Source organism: Salvia hispanica, chromosome 4 (genome assembly GCF_023119035.1).
Source record: "Salvia hispanica cultivar TCC Black 2014 chromosome 4, UniMelb_Shisp_WGS_1.0, whole genome shotgun sequence".
Taxonomy (NCBI): Eukaryota; Viridiplantae; Streptophyta; class Magnoliopsida; order Lamiales; family Lamiaceae; genus Salvia; species Salvia hispanica.
Window position 1 is genome coordinate 20,837,929 of NC_062968.1, and position 15,187 is coordinate 20,853,115.

Consider the following 15,187-nt stretch of genomic DNA (forward strand, 5'->3'; position numbering starts at 1 on the left):
AATTCTCTATTCAATTAATATGAAAAATTTCATTATGAATTAAATATCATTGAAATGTGAGATAAATTTCATGTGATAAAATTTCTGCATTGAATAAATAAAAATAGGATTACAAATAAATACACCGACAGAGAATAACCTCTTCTCAAATATTGCAACTTCTATTGCAGCTGGTAAATTTTCATCAATGTATGTTGTTTTTTCACGAAACCTTTCCAGACAGCCTTCTCGCAGGATTCCACCACTTCTCACTCACCTACGTAAAACCCATTTTCCCACTGAAACTGATCTCGCCCACGAAGACTTGTCTCCACAAATTCTCTCTGGAATCGCAAAATCTGCGATATCAAAGTGTTCAGATATCAAGGCTTCAAACAAAGGTGATAAATCTACCTCTCTCTTACTCAAAGATTATATTTTTAGACTCTCTGACATATCCCCTAAGATAGTGCGTCGATTTTGGAGAGTGTCTGTGTTAAGACCTCAAGATGTTCTTGAGTTACTGGTGGGGTTTGAATGTAGAAGTGAGAAATCTGAGATTGAGGTTAGAAAGGTCGAATCTTTGTGGGGAATTTTCAAGTGGGCCAGCAATCAATCTAGAGAGTTCGAACATTTACATCGTTCATGTAATATTATGGCTTCGATGCTCGTGCAGGCCGGGTTTTATCGGGAGGTGGAGAACTTGTTGTCAAGGAGGGAATGCCAAGGATTTCTGTTGGCTTATGAGGAAGTTTTCAGTGGTTTGATTGAAGGGTATGTGGGGGAATTTGAATTGGATAGGGCTGTGTTGGTTTATGAGAGAATGAGGGGCCTAGGTTTAGTGCCGTCTAGGGAGAGTTATCGAGCCCTGCTTAGGTATTTGATTGAGGTTGATGCAGCACAGTTGATGTATCATGTTTACGAGGATATGATCAATGTGGGGATAGGAGGGAGTTTGGAGGAAAAATGGATTCATGAAAATGTGATTCGAAGGCTTTGTGTGGATGGGAAAGTGCAGGAAGCTAGAGATCTGTTTAGGAAGGTCATGAGTTTTGGAATGAAACCAAGTAGTTTAATCATAAGTGCAATCGTTAGTGGGTATTGTGATAAGAAGGACTACGATGATCTGTTGAGTTTTTTCGCTGACTTTAAAGTTGTACCGGATGCTATACATGGGAACAAGATTCTGTCTTCAGTGTGCAGAAACTTCGGTGTTGAGGAAGCAAGTGTGTTCTTGCGGGATTTGGAAGAACTTGGTTTTCACCCTGATGAAATATCGATAGGTATCTTGATCGGGTCCAGTTGTCGTGAGAGGAGACTGAAGAATGCTTTCTTTTATATGTCAGATATTTTGTCAAGAGGTCTCAAGCCGCATCTATATTCTTATAATGCACTGTTGAGTGGTTTGTTTAAGGAGGGTATGTGGATACATGCTCGCGGCATACTTGTTGAAATGAAAGATATGGGAGTGGCTCCCGATTTCTCCACCTATAAAGTACTCGTGGCTGGATTTTGTGAAGCTAGAAAATTTGACGAAGTAAAGGCAATAGTTTGTGAGATGTTGGATCATAGCTTAGTAAAACTCTCAGCAACGGAAGATCCACTAGCTAAAGGATTCGAGCTCTTGGGGCTGAGTCCATTGAGTGTGAAGATTAGAAGGGACAATGACAAAGGATTTACTAAAGCAGAGTTTTTTGACAAACTTGGTAATGGACTCTATTTACAAACGGATCTGAATGAGTATGAGAGAGCAATTACTCAAGTTCTCGATGATGCCATGATGCCGGATTTCAACTCCTATATAATGGAGAAAATACATAGTTTAGGCACAGAAAATATTCTCATAATGGAGGGTGAAATGACACGGTGGGGCCAAGAAATATCTTTACCTGCCTTGTGTTCGTTATTTTGTTGCCTCTATCGAGCTCCCTACAATGCCAAGGTCATTAACCATCATTTCGAGACCATCTCCAAATCAACTTATCAACTCGATGAAAGCACTTTAAATTTGCTCGTTCGGACTAACTGCAAAATGGGATACACTTTTAGGGCAAGGACACTTTTTGATGGTATGACACGAAGGGGTTACAAAATTGATAATGGTACATACTCTGCGTTGTTGGTTGATGCATGCAAAAAAGGTGACTTGGCGAGCCTTCACTTCTACTTGAATCTTGCACGCAAATCTAATTGGTCGCCTGAAGTGAAAGATGGAAAGGCCATTCTACGTCATCTCTGCAAGAACAAGTTGTTAAATGAGGCACTAGAGTTATTTGAGGCCATGCTCTTTGTCAGCTCTTGTGATATTTTGGATATTTTTGACTCATTACTTGAAGGGCTTTGTCGTCAAGGATTCACTGGTACTGCTTGTGTTTTGATAGACGAGTTTTCGAAGCACGCCACCTTGTCTTATTACCACATACCTTATAGCTGTATTGTGAGTGGGTTTTGTCAGGAGAAAAGGTTCGCAGAAGCCTACAAGGTTCTCGAAACTATGATCCCTAAGGGCCTGCCTCCGCCTATGGATGCATTGACTCGCTTAATTTCTCACTTCTGCAGGACTAATTATGAGAACGCTGTTGAACTGAGAAATATGTGCTTGAAGAATCAGTCTTCTGCAAAGCTCCCTTTCCACTCTGCTTTCGTGAATGGGCTCTGCAAGTTGGGAAGGTTTGAAGAAGCTGCTCGTATATTCATGGAAGTGAAGGGCTTAGTTCTGGATGCTGAGATGTGTAACTCTTTCATTACAGGATATTGTCAACGAAATAACTTGAAGAAAATTCGAGAGACCCTCGGGGTAATGATACGAAAGGATTTAAGTATCTCCCCTTCTAGTTACAGTAGTATGGTATGCCTCATATGCAGAGATGGAAAGTTCTCTCTTGCACTGAGCTTGAAAGAGCTTATGCTTCGAGTAACTTGCATCCCAGAGCTCGTGCTGTATAATATTCTGATATTTCACATTTCATCGAGGCGGAAGACATTGGATACAGTGATTGGTGCTCTTCAGAATAAAGGACTACATTTTGATGATGTTACTTTCAATTTTGTCGTTCGAGGACTCCTGTTGCATAAAGATGTATCACACGCTCTTCACTACCTGACAACTATGATGAGGAAAGATCTGAAGCCAACTAATCGTACGCTACGAGGAGTTATCAATTCTCTCTGCCACAAAGGAGAGCTTGAGCCAGCCTTGAATTTGAGTCGAGAAATGGAATTGAGAGGTTGGATCCATGGTTCGGCCATTCAGAACGACATCGTTGAGGCACTTCTCAGTAAGGGTCAACTCCATGAAGCTGTAGGATTTCTTGACAGAATGGCGTTGAAAGGTCTGATACCGAACGACATCAAGTATGATAATTTAATCAAACAATTTTCCCAGCATGGCCATGTGGATAAAGCAGTCAACCTTTTGAATGTCATGCTGCAGAAAGGAAGCCATCCGGAGGCCACCAGCTACGACTGCCTCATTCAAGGTTTCTGCAATGGCCAGAAGTTGGATGTAGCTCTGGATTTTCATAAGGAGATGCTGTGTAGGGACTTAAAACCGAGTATGACTACTTGGGACACTCTTATTCGTGCATTGAGTGCAGGTGGTCGAGTGGTGGAAGCAGAAGATCTGCTTAAATCCATGATCCAGTTAGGTGAAACTCCACAGCGTGAGGCATTCAACTGCGTGATTAATAGATATCGGTCAGAGAAAAACATTAGCAAGACATCGGAGCTCTTGAAAGTGATGCAGCAGAAGGGCTATGAGCCAGACTTTGACACACATTGGTCTCTGATAAGCAACTTGAGCCATTCCACTAAGAAGGATGGAGGCAGTTTCCTGTCGAATCTCCTGTCCGGTTTCAGCTCTGCAGGGAAGAACAACCCCATAACTGGCTGATGTAAGTTTATATCAGTTTAGTTTCTCCTGTTGTTAGTGATTTCACATCTGTATAAATTTAATGTTTAATTTTGCATGCCTTATCCAATTAAATTTGTTGTTTCCCCCTTAAAAACTTGTTTTTTGTGTTTAAATCGGAGTAAGGAAGCTTGGAAAGAGAGAAAGCTAAATTTTAGGAACAATGTTTCACTGCTAGAAAGAAGATGGACTGATGGAGTACTCTCACCAATTTGGAACTTCTGCTTGAATTAGCAAATACAATAAGGAGATGTGGCAGCTATGAATGTGTAGTGACCAATACAACAAATAGATAAGACGAATATTGCAGTTGACCTTAAAGAGAGAGTTTTAGGCATGAGGATGAACATGTAATTCTTGAATGCACTTTGATTGGTTTCTTCCACTATATAGAGATTGTTCAAGACATTAACCTCACTTCAGTATTCTGACTGTTGATGCTACTTTGATGAAGCATACAAGACAAATATGGCGTGCAATGAAAACATAGCTAAACTTCAAGCTGGCTATCTCTTTCTCGAGGTCTGTTTCATGACTATTGTTTTAATTGTGTTTGATAATTCTTGTTTTATCTAATGCAAGTGTAGTTGATTAGAATCTCATTATGCATATGCTTTATTAGATAGCAAGATGGAGAAATGCACACATTGCTAAAAATGCAGATGCTAAACTTATCAGCCTTGGAATTGGTGACACAACTGAGCCAATTTCAGAAGTCATTGCTTCTGCCATGTCAAAGGTACTATTTTCTGAGCCTCAGTAATAATTCTTTATAGATATTTTTTGTCAAATGATACATTTAGTAAGTTAAAGTGTAGAGAGAAATAAAATATTAGTGAATGAAGTGTTGATTTTTTATCAAAAAGAGGAAATGGCTCGGGACTCCACGAAAATGAATATCGTGGGACGGAGGAGTATAATATTTTCCCTTATGTATGTCTCTGTATTTCTTGAAGAAAACTGAAAATGGGATATTGGCATGTTTGGTTATAGGTGAGAGGGTTTCTGGGGCAGGGGCAGCTGGAGAGTGCTCTGGAAGGTATGGATCTTGTGATCATACCTGCTGGATTTCCGAGGAAGCCGGGGATGCCAAGAGACGATCTGTTCAATATCAATGCCGGCATAGTTAGGACACTCTGTCACGGCATTGGTATGAGCTGCACTAATACGCTCATTAACTTGATCAGCAACCCGGTGAACTCCACTGTCCCCATTGCAGCCGAGGTCTTCAAGAATGCTGACATCTATGACCCCAAGAAGCTCTTGGGAGTCACCATGCTTGATGCTATTAGAGCCAACACATCCATGGTGCTGTGCTTTTAGCCTTGAATCATTCCTTTCGAGATTCAGTTCAAGAAAGCTTCATGGTTAGGATATTGTTTCAACTGAGCTGATCTATGTTCTTGTACAAAAATGAATTTTAGGCTCAAGTTTTGGGACTTGATCCTAGAGAGGTTAGTATTCCTGTTGTTGGTGGGCATGCTGGAGTCACAATTCTGCCCCTTCTCTCACAGGTACTAAAGATTGAATTTTGCTGTTTCCATCTTCATGTTACTGAGCGAAGTTGTGTTGTAGGTGAAGCCTCCTTGCTCGTTGACACCGGAGGAGACGGAATACTTAACCAAGCGAATTCAAGATGGTGGGGCTGAAGTGGTTCAGGCAAAAGCTGGTGCAGGCTCAGCAACTCTATCAATGGTAACAATGATTTTGGTTCAATGATGTAAGAGAAGAAGGTTCAATGATGTAGGCATATGCAGCAGTGAAATTCGCAGACGCATGCTTTCGCGGCCTAAGAGGGGATGCTGGCGTTGTTGAGTGTGCTTTTGTGGCTTCACAGGTACCTCTACCTGAGCTTCATGAAATCCCACCTTCATGTCTCTCTGAATGATCGGTTTGTAGGTAACGAACCTCCTGTACTTCGCAACCAAGGTGAGGCTTGGCTGCTTGGGCGCGGAGGAGCTGAGAAGGTTTACCATCTAGGGCCATTGAATGAGTATAAGCAGGGACGGAGATAGCCTATGCGAAGCCCCCGCTTCAGCAGGGGCTTGGCCGGTGCCATCCTTGTAGATTCGGTTAGTGTGTTTTTATGCTTTATTTTACAGAGATAGAAGGAATTGATGAAAGAAGATGGTCGAGAAAGAGAGGGGAGAAAGGAGTATGATTATGAGTCATGACGTTGGGAATAAGAGAGCACCGTTTGCACCATTCTTTTGTTTTGTGGGATTTGGAAAAAATTAAAAATTGACATAGTTTAGCTCCCTTTTTTAGGCAGCAATAAATTCTGTTTTACCAAATTTTTGATTTGATAAATTAAATCCAATATATTTACATGGATATATTGCCAATCCAAACGTACAACGAAGTATAATTTAATGGTGGAAAATGAGTAGTACTAATAAAGAAGACATTGACTTAATTTTTTCTGCCGTTTAAGTCACTAATAGTCTATTATTTTAGGAATACATTAATATTTGTTCTTCTACTATAAAAACGTTTGGAGAATCAAATTGTACTATTTAAAGTTTTATTATTTTATTTGTATAATAATCTTTTGTATTTAATCAAATTATTATTAATTTTTTTTTCTGTAATTATTCATCTCATATTTTATATTCGGTCTGTCTACTAATACATATTCATTTATTTTTTACTAATTTTTAAAATAGGTTTCACATTCCACTCCTATTTTATTATAAGATAATACTCCATATAAAATATGCACATTCCATTAACTTTTTTCTTTACATTTTTAATATTTGAAATGAGCCACAGTGGGATAAGTATTATTAGAGGTGCCCACGGTTCAGGAACCGACGGTTACGATTTGGAACCGCCGGTTTCGGTTTTGAAAATTGTTGAACCAAAACCGAACCGTGAGGGTGTTTCGCGGTTACGGTTACGGTTCCGGTTCCGAACCGGTGGTTTTTCGGTGATTTTTTTACGGTTTTTCACGGTTTCGAACCGTCGGTTTTTTGCGGTTCAAGCTTGATTTCACGGTTTTTCTGCGATTTTTTGCGGTTTCGATTTGGAACTGCTCGAAACCGACGGTTCCGGCATCGTTTCGGTTCGAAATTATTTGAACCTGAACCGAACCACGGTTCAAAAATTAACGGTTTCGGTTCGAAACCGTAACCAGCGGTTACTGTTTCGATTTTAACCGCCGGTTCGATAAACCTTGGGCAAGTCTAAATATTATCAAATATATGAAGTACCATATTTATACATTAAATTAATATTATAACAACTCAATTTGGGACTCTTAGGATATCAAGATATCATGTTCTTCGGATTCTCAAATCGAAAATACTAGATGCACCATTGTGGACTACTAGTACATTAGAGAAGGTTAGTCACTACCAGAGATTCAAAAGCATCACATGTTTTGCCGTATTTGTCGTTAATTTTCAGCACCGGCTCATCTCAATTTCTAGTTCCGTCCCTCAGTATAAGAGGTATGGAATGTTTGTGACATGAAAAGTTGCTTGGTGAAAACCTCAATTCACTGCTTGGTGGATGGATATGGACAGGATTGGATTGGAGAAAGCAAAAGAACTTGCAGTAAGCATTCAAAAGGGAGTTTCCTTCATCAAGAAATGAAAATGGAGATGGCATCAAGAACCCCTTTTTAAGATGTATTCTGTGTCCTACAGTAGAAGTGAATGAGACAACTATACATGCTTATAGAATTCATGAAGGATCAAAAGCTGCTAATTCGTACAAAGCCATTGAGCCCGCCCTACCAGCAATGGTCGGGATTATTCAATACAACAAGTATAAACACGAACACGATGGCAAGGCAAACCCATGAAAAATAAACACTATATTACCTAAACTACTTATAAAAAGGAACAAAAAAGAATCTTTACAATATTTACAGTTTCCTCATCCTCCACAATAGATCACAACATAAATGGATTTGGAGGGTGATGAACAGCAGGCATCTTTGACATAGTAACGTTGCCCAAGAGTGCGCTCCGCGCCACGGAATCCTCTGCTATCACGGGATTGACCTGCGCCACCCTCTCCGGGACAATCCTGTCCCCATCAACCTTACCCAGCACTTCAAAGTGCATCCTCATAGTTGAGGGCTTCGTCCTCCATTCAGGCATGCCAACCACATCGCCCTCTCTCAGCCTCTTCTCGACCCCAAAACCAATCTTCACGAAAGTCTGAGCCGACACATCCGCTTTCAACACCTTGAAAGACCCCTCCTTGCCCCCTCTAGGACCCAACACAGAAGACAGCAGTGCCTCAAAGCCAAGCAAGTTCGGGTTTGAGCCATTGAGGGACACAACGGGCCACAGCGTGCTAAAATGGTCCGGTGCAAGAAGGGCTGTGGCTTCTCCTCCTTGGAGATCAACGGGAGATATAGCATCACTTCCCCTTGCCTGGTTCTTCGAAGCAGAGGACAGCTCCACTAGGCCAGGCGCAAGGCGCTTGAGCTTGAGGCGGTTGCTGGAGGAGGAAGGTGAGGGGGCAGGGGATGTGAGCGATGTCGGGCCAACTATACGAAGGGAAAGGACAGGAGCATCTTGGGAGCGAGCAACATCTTGGAGCCGCTGAGCCAGAGATAAGAGGCCTGAGGCAAAGCCATTGTCTGTGACATTGAGAGGAAGTGGAAGCTCAACCGGATGGCGCAGACTAACTGATCTAGCCCCTTTAACAGTGACAACAGCGCCATCTGCTAGGATCACCTTCTTCAGCACACCAGCATCCACATCGTGCTGAACGAAAATCGAGCAAAATCAGCAACCAACTAAAGATATCAAAAAGGGGAAATATCAACAATGGTCAGTTTCTATTACAGGCAAGGATATCCTCATGTTTTTGGCATCCTGAATCCACAGTTCCATCGGCCCGGCCAGCTGGAATGGAGCGAGCACGGGCATCTGATCGTCTACTTTCTGTCTCTCAGACAACACATTTTCCTCGCCCGGCCTCGCAGGATTTTCCATTTGGAAAAGGGGCAAATCCACATATTCCCATCGGTTCACATCCTCCAGAAGCTTCAAGGGAAGAACATTATTTTCAATCTCCACGTCGAATTCGTATGCTACTGATCTCCCCACAAGCGCATCTCTCAAATCGAAGCCTGATACCTTGAAATCGTCAGCTTGGAGCCCTAATCCCTTCACAATCGCTTCTTTCAAATCCTATAACATAAAACCATATGAATTTGAGCAATTTAATTCAATTAAAAATAACCCTAGATTGATTAGGACCTCAATTCATCAATCACACCTATACAAACCAAAGTAAATGGAATCAAAACTCACGGAAATGGCTTTCGGATAGGGAGGATTGAAATCTGGGGCGGCAACCAAAGCCGACGATTTAGATAATTGAGCTCCGATCAGAACAAAACAGAAGGCGGCAGCAATGACCGTAGATGGCCGCTCTGAGTCCATTGATGGATGAGGAAAGAATCGAGATTCTGAGCAGAAAATCAAGGGGCTGCTGATGATTGAAAATTTCTTCTTTGATTTGTTGAGAAGGAAAACTGAATCGGAGCCTGTTAACGTTTTTCTGTTAAAGCGCGGCCATTGGTTAAAAATTAAAATGGATGACGTGGATGTGGGCAGCCAATAGGAATTGAGAGAGGCGTAAACCAAGTAATGTGATTGGTTGAGAGTGACGTGGTTGCGCGGGAAAACTGGGGTGGTGTGTGCATAGATACGACGTCGATTGTGATAGGATATTTAAATTCGTGATATTTAAATCATTAATATTGATGTTTCTCGATGAATTGGATCGTTTCTTTACTATCATATGGTTTGATTTGATACAAGAATATATATGGAGAAATATTATTCTGCATATATTATGTGGACATGAGTTACGAGCTTCGTACTCGATTAAACCAGGGGTGTTGAAACGGGTAGCGGGAAACCCTCAACTTGACCCGCTATCCGTTACCCGACGACAATGGAAAACGGGGCGGGATCGGGTAGTTTGTTTTAAATTTTTTGCGGGTATGGGTATACCCGCTAACCGTGCGGATATACCCGTTAAACCCAATAATACCTGTTATTTTTAGGATTATGTTTTCAAATTTTTTATTTTAGTTAATTAATTTCAAATCTATTTATACTCCCCAATGATACACTTTATTTTCAATTATTTATCCGCTGCCAAATGAAGGATTGCAAGTTTTGTGAAAGTGAAACTTTTATTAGTTTAGTGTCTTTAGTTTTGAGATTTAAAATATTTATACTTTTAGTTGAAATATTTAGACTTTTGATGAAAGTGAATTATTTTTGATTTTATATTAAATTTTGAATGGTGATCTACTTTTAGACGTGCTTGATGTTTCTATCATATTTGATTATTTGAAATTTGGATTTGCATTATATTTCATTCGTAGTCATTTTATATTTAAGAGATGAGAAATCACCATATTTGTGCGTAGTTAATAGTTGGAAATTATGCAAATACAATAAAGTAAAAAAAGATACAAATCTAAAATCATAGTGTAGCAACTAGCAACAATCCCAAAATTTATTCTAGAATTTCAAACATGTACATAAAATTATTGTATTAGATGACTAGCATTGATGATAAACGAAAACTAAAAACATAATACCATTGAATAATATAATACACAATTCAATTTATGCCTGCGGGTTTGGGTACCCGCAACTACGGGTTTGGGATACCCGATGCGGATATGGGGTTACCCGTTTAACTATACGGGTTGGGATTGAGTAGTATAATATTGAAGTTTTTGGATACGAGTATCCGCAAAATTGGGCTTGGGTACACCCACAGGTACCCGTTTCAACACCCCTAGATTAAACTATATTATCATTAAATTTTTTGAATTATCTGTTTGGTTTGATTCTATAACCTTAAGAATTGTTATTGATGTCAGTTAATTTTTAAACATTACCTAAAACTCAAAATTTGGTTTGTTCTTTTATATCAACTTTTTTGAAGTTACAAAGAATTTGGACACATCAAGTTTTGATTTTTTAATGTATTTCATAAAATTAATAAGAGTATTAATACTCCCTCCGTCCCAGTTTAGGAATTGAAATTAGTTATGATACGGATTTTAAGAAATTTGTGGAGTGTGTAATAAATGAAGTGAGATGGTGAGGGTGTAATAAATGAAGTGAATTAGTGGAAAGTGAGATGTTTTGACTTTTTGGTTTTTCATTTTTCTTTTTGGTTTATTTTTTTGTAGATAATGGTATTTGGGTTAGGGCTGACAATTTTTGATCCGACATGAATCCACACGAAGTTAACCCGACACGAACACGCACGTTTAGGATTTGAGTCCTTATAGGGCCGACCCAATAAGAACCCGAAAATTTTGGGTTGGGTTGGGTCGGGTTGGGTTATCCGTTAAGAAAAAAAAAAATTATTTTGATTATTTTTTTAATTAAAATAATATATAAAATTTTTATTTTTATTATTTTTATTAATTAAAAAAATATTATATTTTTAATTTTATTAGTAAAAATATGATTAATGCTATTATTAATTATTTTTTATGATAAAAAAAATATTGCTGCATACTTAAATTTTATTAAAAAATAATTATTTTAACTTTATTAGTTAGATTTAATTTTAATATACTTTAATTTTATTATTTGGATTTAAAAATTGTTCAAATTAATTATTTTAATTTTGTAATATCTTATTTTATCGTGTAATATCAAATTTTAATTATATAATATCATATGCATGTCGTAATCGTATAGCATTTATATTGTGTAGTAACTTACTATCATAAAAATATGACTGATATTTTTTTGGATAACACGAAATCTGCACGAATCCGCACGACTGATATTGTTTTGGATAACACGAATCCAACACGAATCTGTTTGGGTTGAACCCGATAAGAACACGATGATTTGGGTTGGGTTGGGACCCGATAAGATTGGGTCGATATTGGATTGACCCAATAGCGATCCAATATTCCGCACGATTTGCCAGCCCTAATTTGGGTGTATGAATAATGGGGTAAAATTTTATGTCCAAATATGGAAGATTCTAAATGTGACTCTTAAACTGTGACAGACTTTTATGACAAACTGTGACTCTTAAACTGTGATGGAGGGAGTAATTTTATGACAATCCAAATAAATGGATAAAATAAAAACAAACTAATATTAGCATTAACTAAATGATCCAGATTCATGTGCTTACATAAGATTTATAGTATGACATTTGTCTCTCTTAATATACTTTAATTATATAAATAACAAATTTTTTCTTCATGTTTATGACACTTTATAAATTTCAAAATATAATACTTTATTTTTATTAAATATTAAATTTAAAAATAATACTCCCTCCGTCCCCCATTAGCGGTCACAGTTTGACCGGGCACGGGTTTTAAGAAATATAAAGAAAAGTTGGTTGAATATGAGGTCCACTTTTTTATATTGGTTTTATAATAAAATGTGAGTGAAGTGAGTTAGTGGAATGTGGGACCTACTACCATTTATGGTAAAAATGAAGTGTGACTCTTAATTGGGGACGGACCGAAATGAAAAAGTGTGACTCTTAATCGGGGACGGAGGGAGTATTTTGCTATAGTACACTCTACCTTATGAGTAAAAATTCCATGCTCCTTCCATACCAAATTGGCATGGTGACTTGGTGTACTTCACCAATAATTTCTTGACAAATGGAAATTAAAAACACCCACATGCAAATTCAATGAAACTAATTGCACATAATAGACACCCATTAATTATGGAAAGTGGCATTATATTAGGCTTGCAATATACTGCTCCTACAATATATATGTATACTAGTGTTAAATATGGAATACGTTTATATACTTCTTAATGTAATAATATTTCACATAAAAAAAAGTAATCATATTACATTATTTTTCATGTAAAATAATTACTATATTACAACTCTTTGATAGCATTTAAGATTTTATTAGTGAGACCATTTATTCTTATTTTATATTTATATATATATAAAATTTTTATACAAATAAAAATTATGACTATAAATTATGACCATTTAAGATTTTGTTAGAATACTAAGTCATCAATTATATTTTTAATATTTTCTTATTAACATGTAGTTAAGAAATATATTGCAAGTTATCATCATGTAAAAAATCAAGATATACTTAAGAGTATGATAAGAAATTATAAGCTATAGTCATAATTTTTTTTGTATAAACATTTCGTATATATAAATATAAAATAAGAAAATAGTCTCACCAATAAAATCTCAAATTAGTACACTATCAAGGAATAATTTTATTTTCTTCACGTGAAAAGTATAGTTATATGATAACTTTTTTATATGTAAAATATTACTCCTATTATATTAAGAGATTAATATACATATATATTATAGTAGTATATTGAACGCTTATTATATGAATGTAAGCTATATTTAATTGTAGTAATATAATGTCACCTTCCACAATTAATGGACGTCTATATTGTGCAATTAGTTTTATTGTTTAATTGATGTGGCATGTGAATTTTTTTATTTCCATTTGTCATGAAATTATTGATGAGGTATATCAAGTCACTATATCAACTTGGTACGGAAGGATTATGAAATTTTTACTCCTACCTCATCATTCCTAAATGGTTTAAGAGTTTTAGACTATCAAAAAGAAAAAAGTGCGAAAAGGATATCTCTTAAACTTAATGAATCATTCCTAAATGGTTTAAGAGTTTTAGACTATCAAAAAGAAAAAAGTGCGAAAAGGATATCTCTTAAACTTAATGACTAATCAAAATGTAAAAAATAACAACGTAACACGACCTATTGACACTCGCCACGCAAACATCAACTTTATGATAAATGCTAAATAAAATATAGCTATTAATTAGTCAAAGCTCTAAAGTGAAAGAATTAATAGTATTAGTTAGGTAACTTAGGTTGGTACAAATGAAATTTCCTATGATCTTCATTGAAGTTTCTTGTGTTTTTCTTACGTCTTTTGACCATAGTCGAAGCTAGTAAATAAGCGCGTCATATATGATATACTAATAATTACGTTTTAAAAATAGTAAGTAGAGAAAAACAAAAAATTGGATTGCAATTTAGGAAGATATATTTGTAATTTCATGTAAAAAATTTCTCCCAAAAAATTCAATTTGATGCAGCAATGTTAATTAATATGACGAAATAACGACGTCCTTTTGATTTTTTTTTAAGTCCTTGTATTATGGTTATTGGTTAATATCACTCGCTATATAATAATATAAAGTAAAGTACATCATCGAATATATATTGTTCATGTGACTCAGTCAAAGAGTTAGAGCATGACGTGGCTTCCATTTGGATAAAACTTCAAAATGACGTCATACTCTTGTTTTAATTATGAATTACTAATAAATTTAAATCAGTTAAAATGCTGCCTTTCAAGATTTATTTAGAAATGATATAATTAAAATTGAATCGGAGAACATTGAGAACAAAAACGAAATTTTCAATATAATTATAAAGTAAACATTAAATCATGAAATGATGAAGTGCATATAAGATCAAAATGTTGGTATATTGACACCCAGCTAGTTAGTATTATTAACTTAAAAACATTTTAATCATCCGTCCCTGAAAATTTGTCACATATTTTCTTTTCCGTCCGTTCATAAAAATTTCACCTTTCACTTTTACCATTTTTGGTAGTGGACCCTACATTCCACTAACTCTTTTACACTTATATTTTATCATAAAACTAATATATAAAAGTAGGACGTACATGCTAACAACTTTTTCAACTCACTTTCTATTATATTTCTTAAAATCCGTGTCAGGTCAAATAATATATTAAAAAAAATGCGTATATAGTTATAGTTTCTATGACATAAGACCATCTCCAACCGTAGTCCAAAAATGAGTTTTGGTGTAGAAATCTTTTCCAACCATACACCAAACTCAAACCCATTTTTAGTGTTTTTTGTGAAACAACACCAAATATGATGTTACTGCAAAAATTTTATGAGACAAAAACCCAAAAATGGTGTAAATGGTTGGAGTAAAACTAATTTTTGGTGTGACGTATACTCAAAAATGAGTTTGAGTTTGGTGTAAATGGTTGGAGATGGTCTAATGATGTAGTAGTACCTTTTATTAACAATAAAATATTATCATAAAATTTATAATTCAGTTCTAATATAATTAAAATAAGTATGAGTGTCATATGCACATAGATTAGAAATCCAATTCCGACATCTACTCGATCCACTTCAAATTTGAAGATTTTAGAGTTATGTTAACAAATTGAAAGCCTTTTTAGTTGAAAGTTTGCAGTAATAACTATTTGTAACTATTTGAAAGTTGAAAGTTTGCAGTAATAAT

General features: G+C 36.4%; 2 protein-coding genes and 1 pseudogene across 3 annotated transcripts; 2 read left to right on the forward strand and 1 right to left on the reverse strand.

Annotated features, from left to right (window-relative positions):
• The first annotated feature begins 164 nt into the window (after positions 1–164).
• Positions 165–4,199, forward strand: LOC125221849 (pentatricopeptide repeat-containing protein At5g15280, mitochondrial-like). Of its 2 annotated transcripts, none has more exons than XM_048124142.1 (2): positions 165–3,872; positions 4,068–4,199. In XM_048124142.1, exon 1 carries the CDS (start codon positions 188–190, stop codon positions 3,869–3,871), a length of 3,684 nt encoding a protein of 1,227 aa, XP_047980099.1. In that variant the 5' UTR covers positions 165–187; the 3' UTR covers position 3,872; positions 4,068–4,199. The 2 variants fall into 2 exon arrangements, with proteins under 2 accessions (XP_047980099.1, XP_047980098.1); XM_048124141.1 differs by having other exon boundaries at positions 4,012–4,134.
• On the forward strand, positions 4,104–6,223 carry LOC125221851 (annotated as a pseudogene).
• A 1,225-nt stretch (positions 6,224–7,448) lies between these two features.
• LOC125221850 lies at positions 7,449–9,389 on the reverse strand. Its single transcript, XM_048124143.1, has 3 exons — positions 9,166–9,389; positions 8,695–9,042; positions 7,449–8,613 (listed from the first exon to the last, which is right to left on the reverse strand). The coding sequence occupies exons 1-3, from the start codon at positions 9,295–9,297 to the stop codon at positions 7,789–7,791; spliced, it is 1,305 nt and encodes a 434-aa protein (XP_047980100.1). The 5' UTR covers positions 9,298–9,389; the 3' UTR covers positions 7,449–7,788.
• Positions 9,390–15,187: the final 5,798 nt, after the last annotated feature.

Bases quoted from the DNA above. Each gene is read 5' to 3' on its own strand.
- LOC125221850 (XM_048124143.1), bottom strand. From the start codon at position 9,297: ATGGACTCAGAGCGGCCATCTACGGTCATTGCTGCCGCCTTCTGTTTT. The intron at 9,043-9,165 runs GTGAGTTTTGAT...TTTATGTTATAG, and splicing joins CCTATCCGAAAGCCATTTCC to GATTTGAAAGAAGCGATTGT. The intron at 8,614-8,694 runs GTAATAGAAACT...ATTTTCGTTCAG, and splicing joins ACATGAGGATATCCTTGCCT to CACGATGTGGATGCTGGTGT.
- LOC125221849 (XM_048124142.1), top strand. From the start codon at position 188: ATGTATGTTGTTTTTTCACGAAACCTTTCCAGACAGCCTTCTCGCAGG.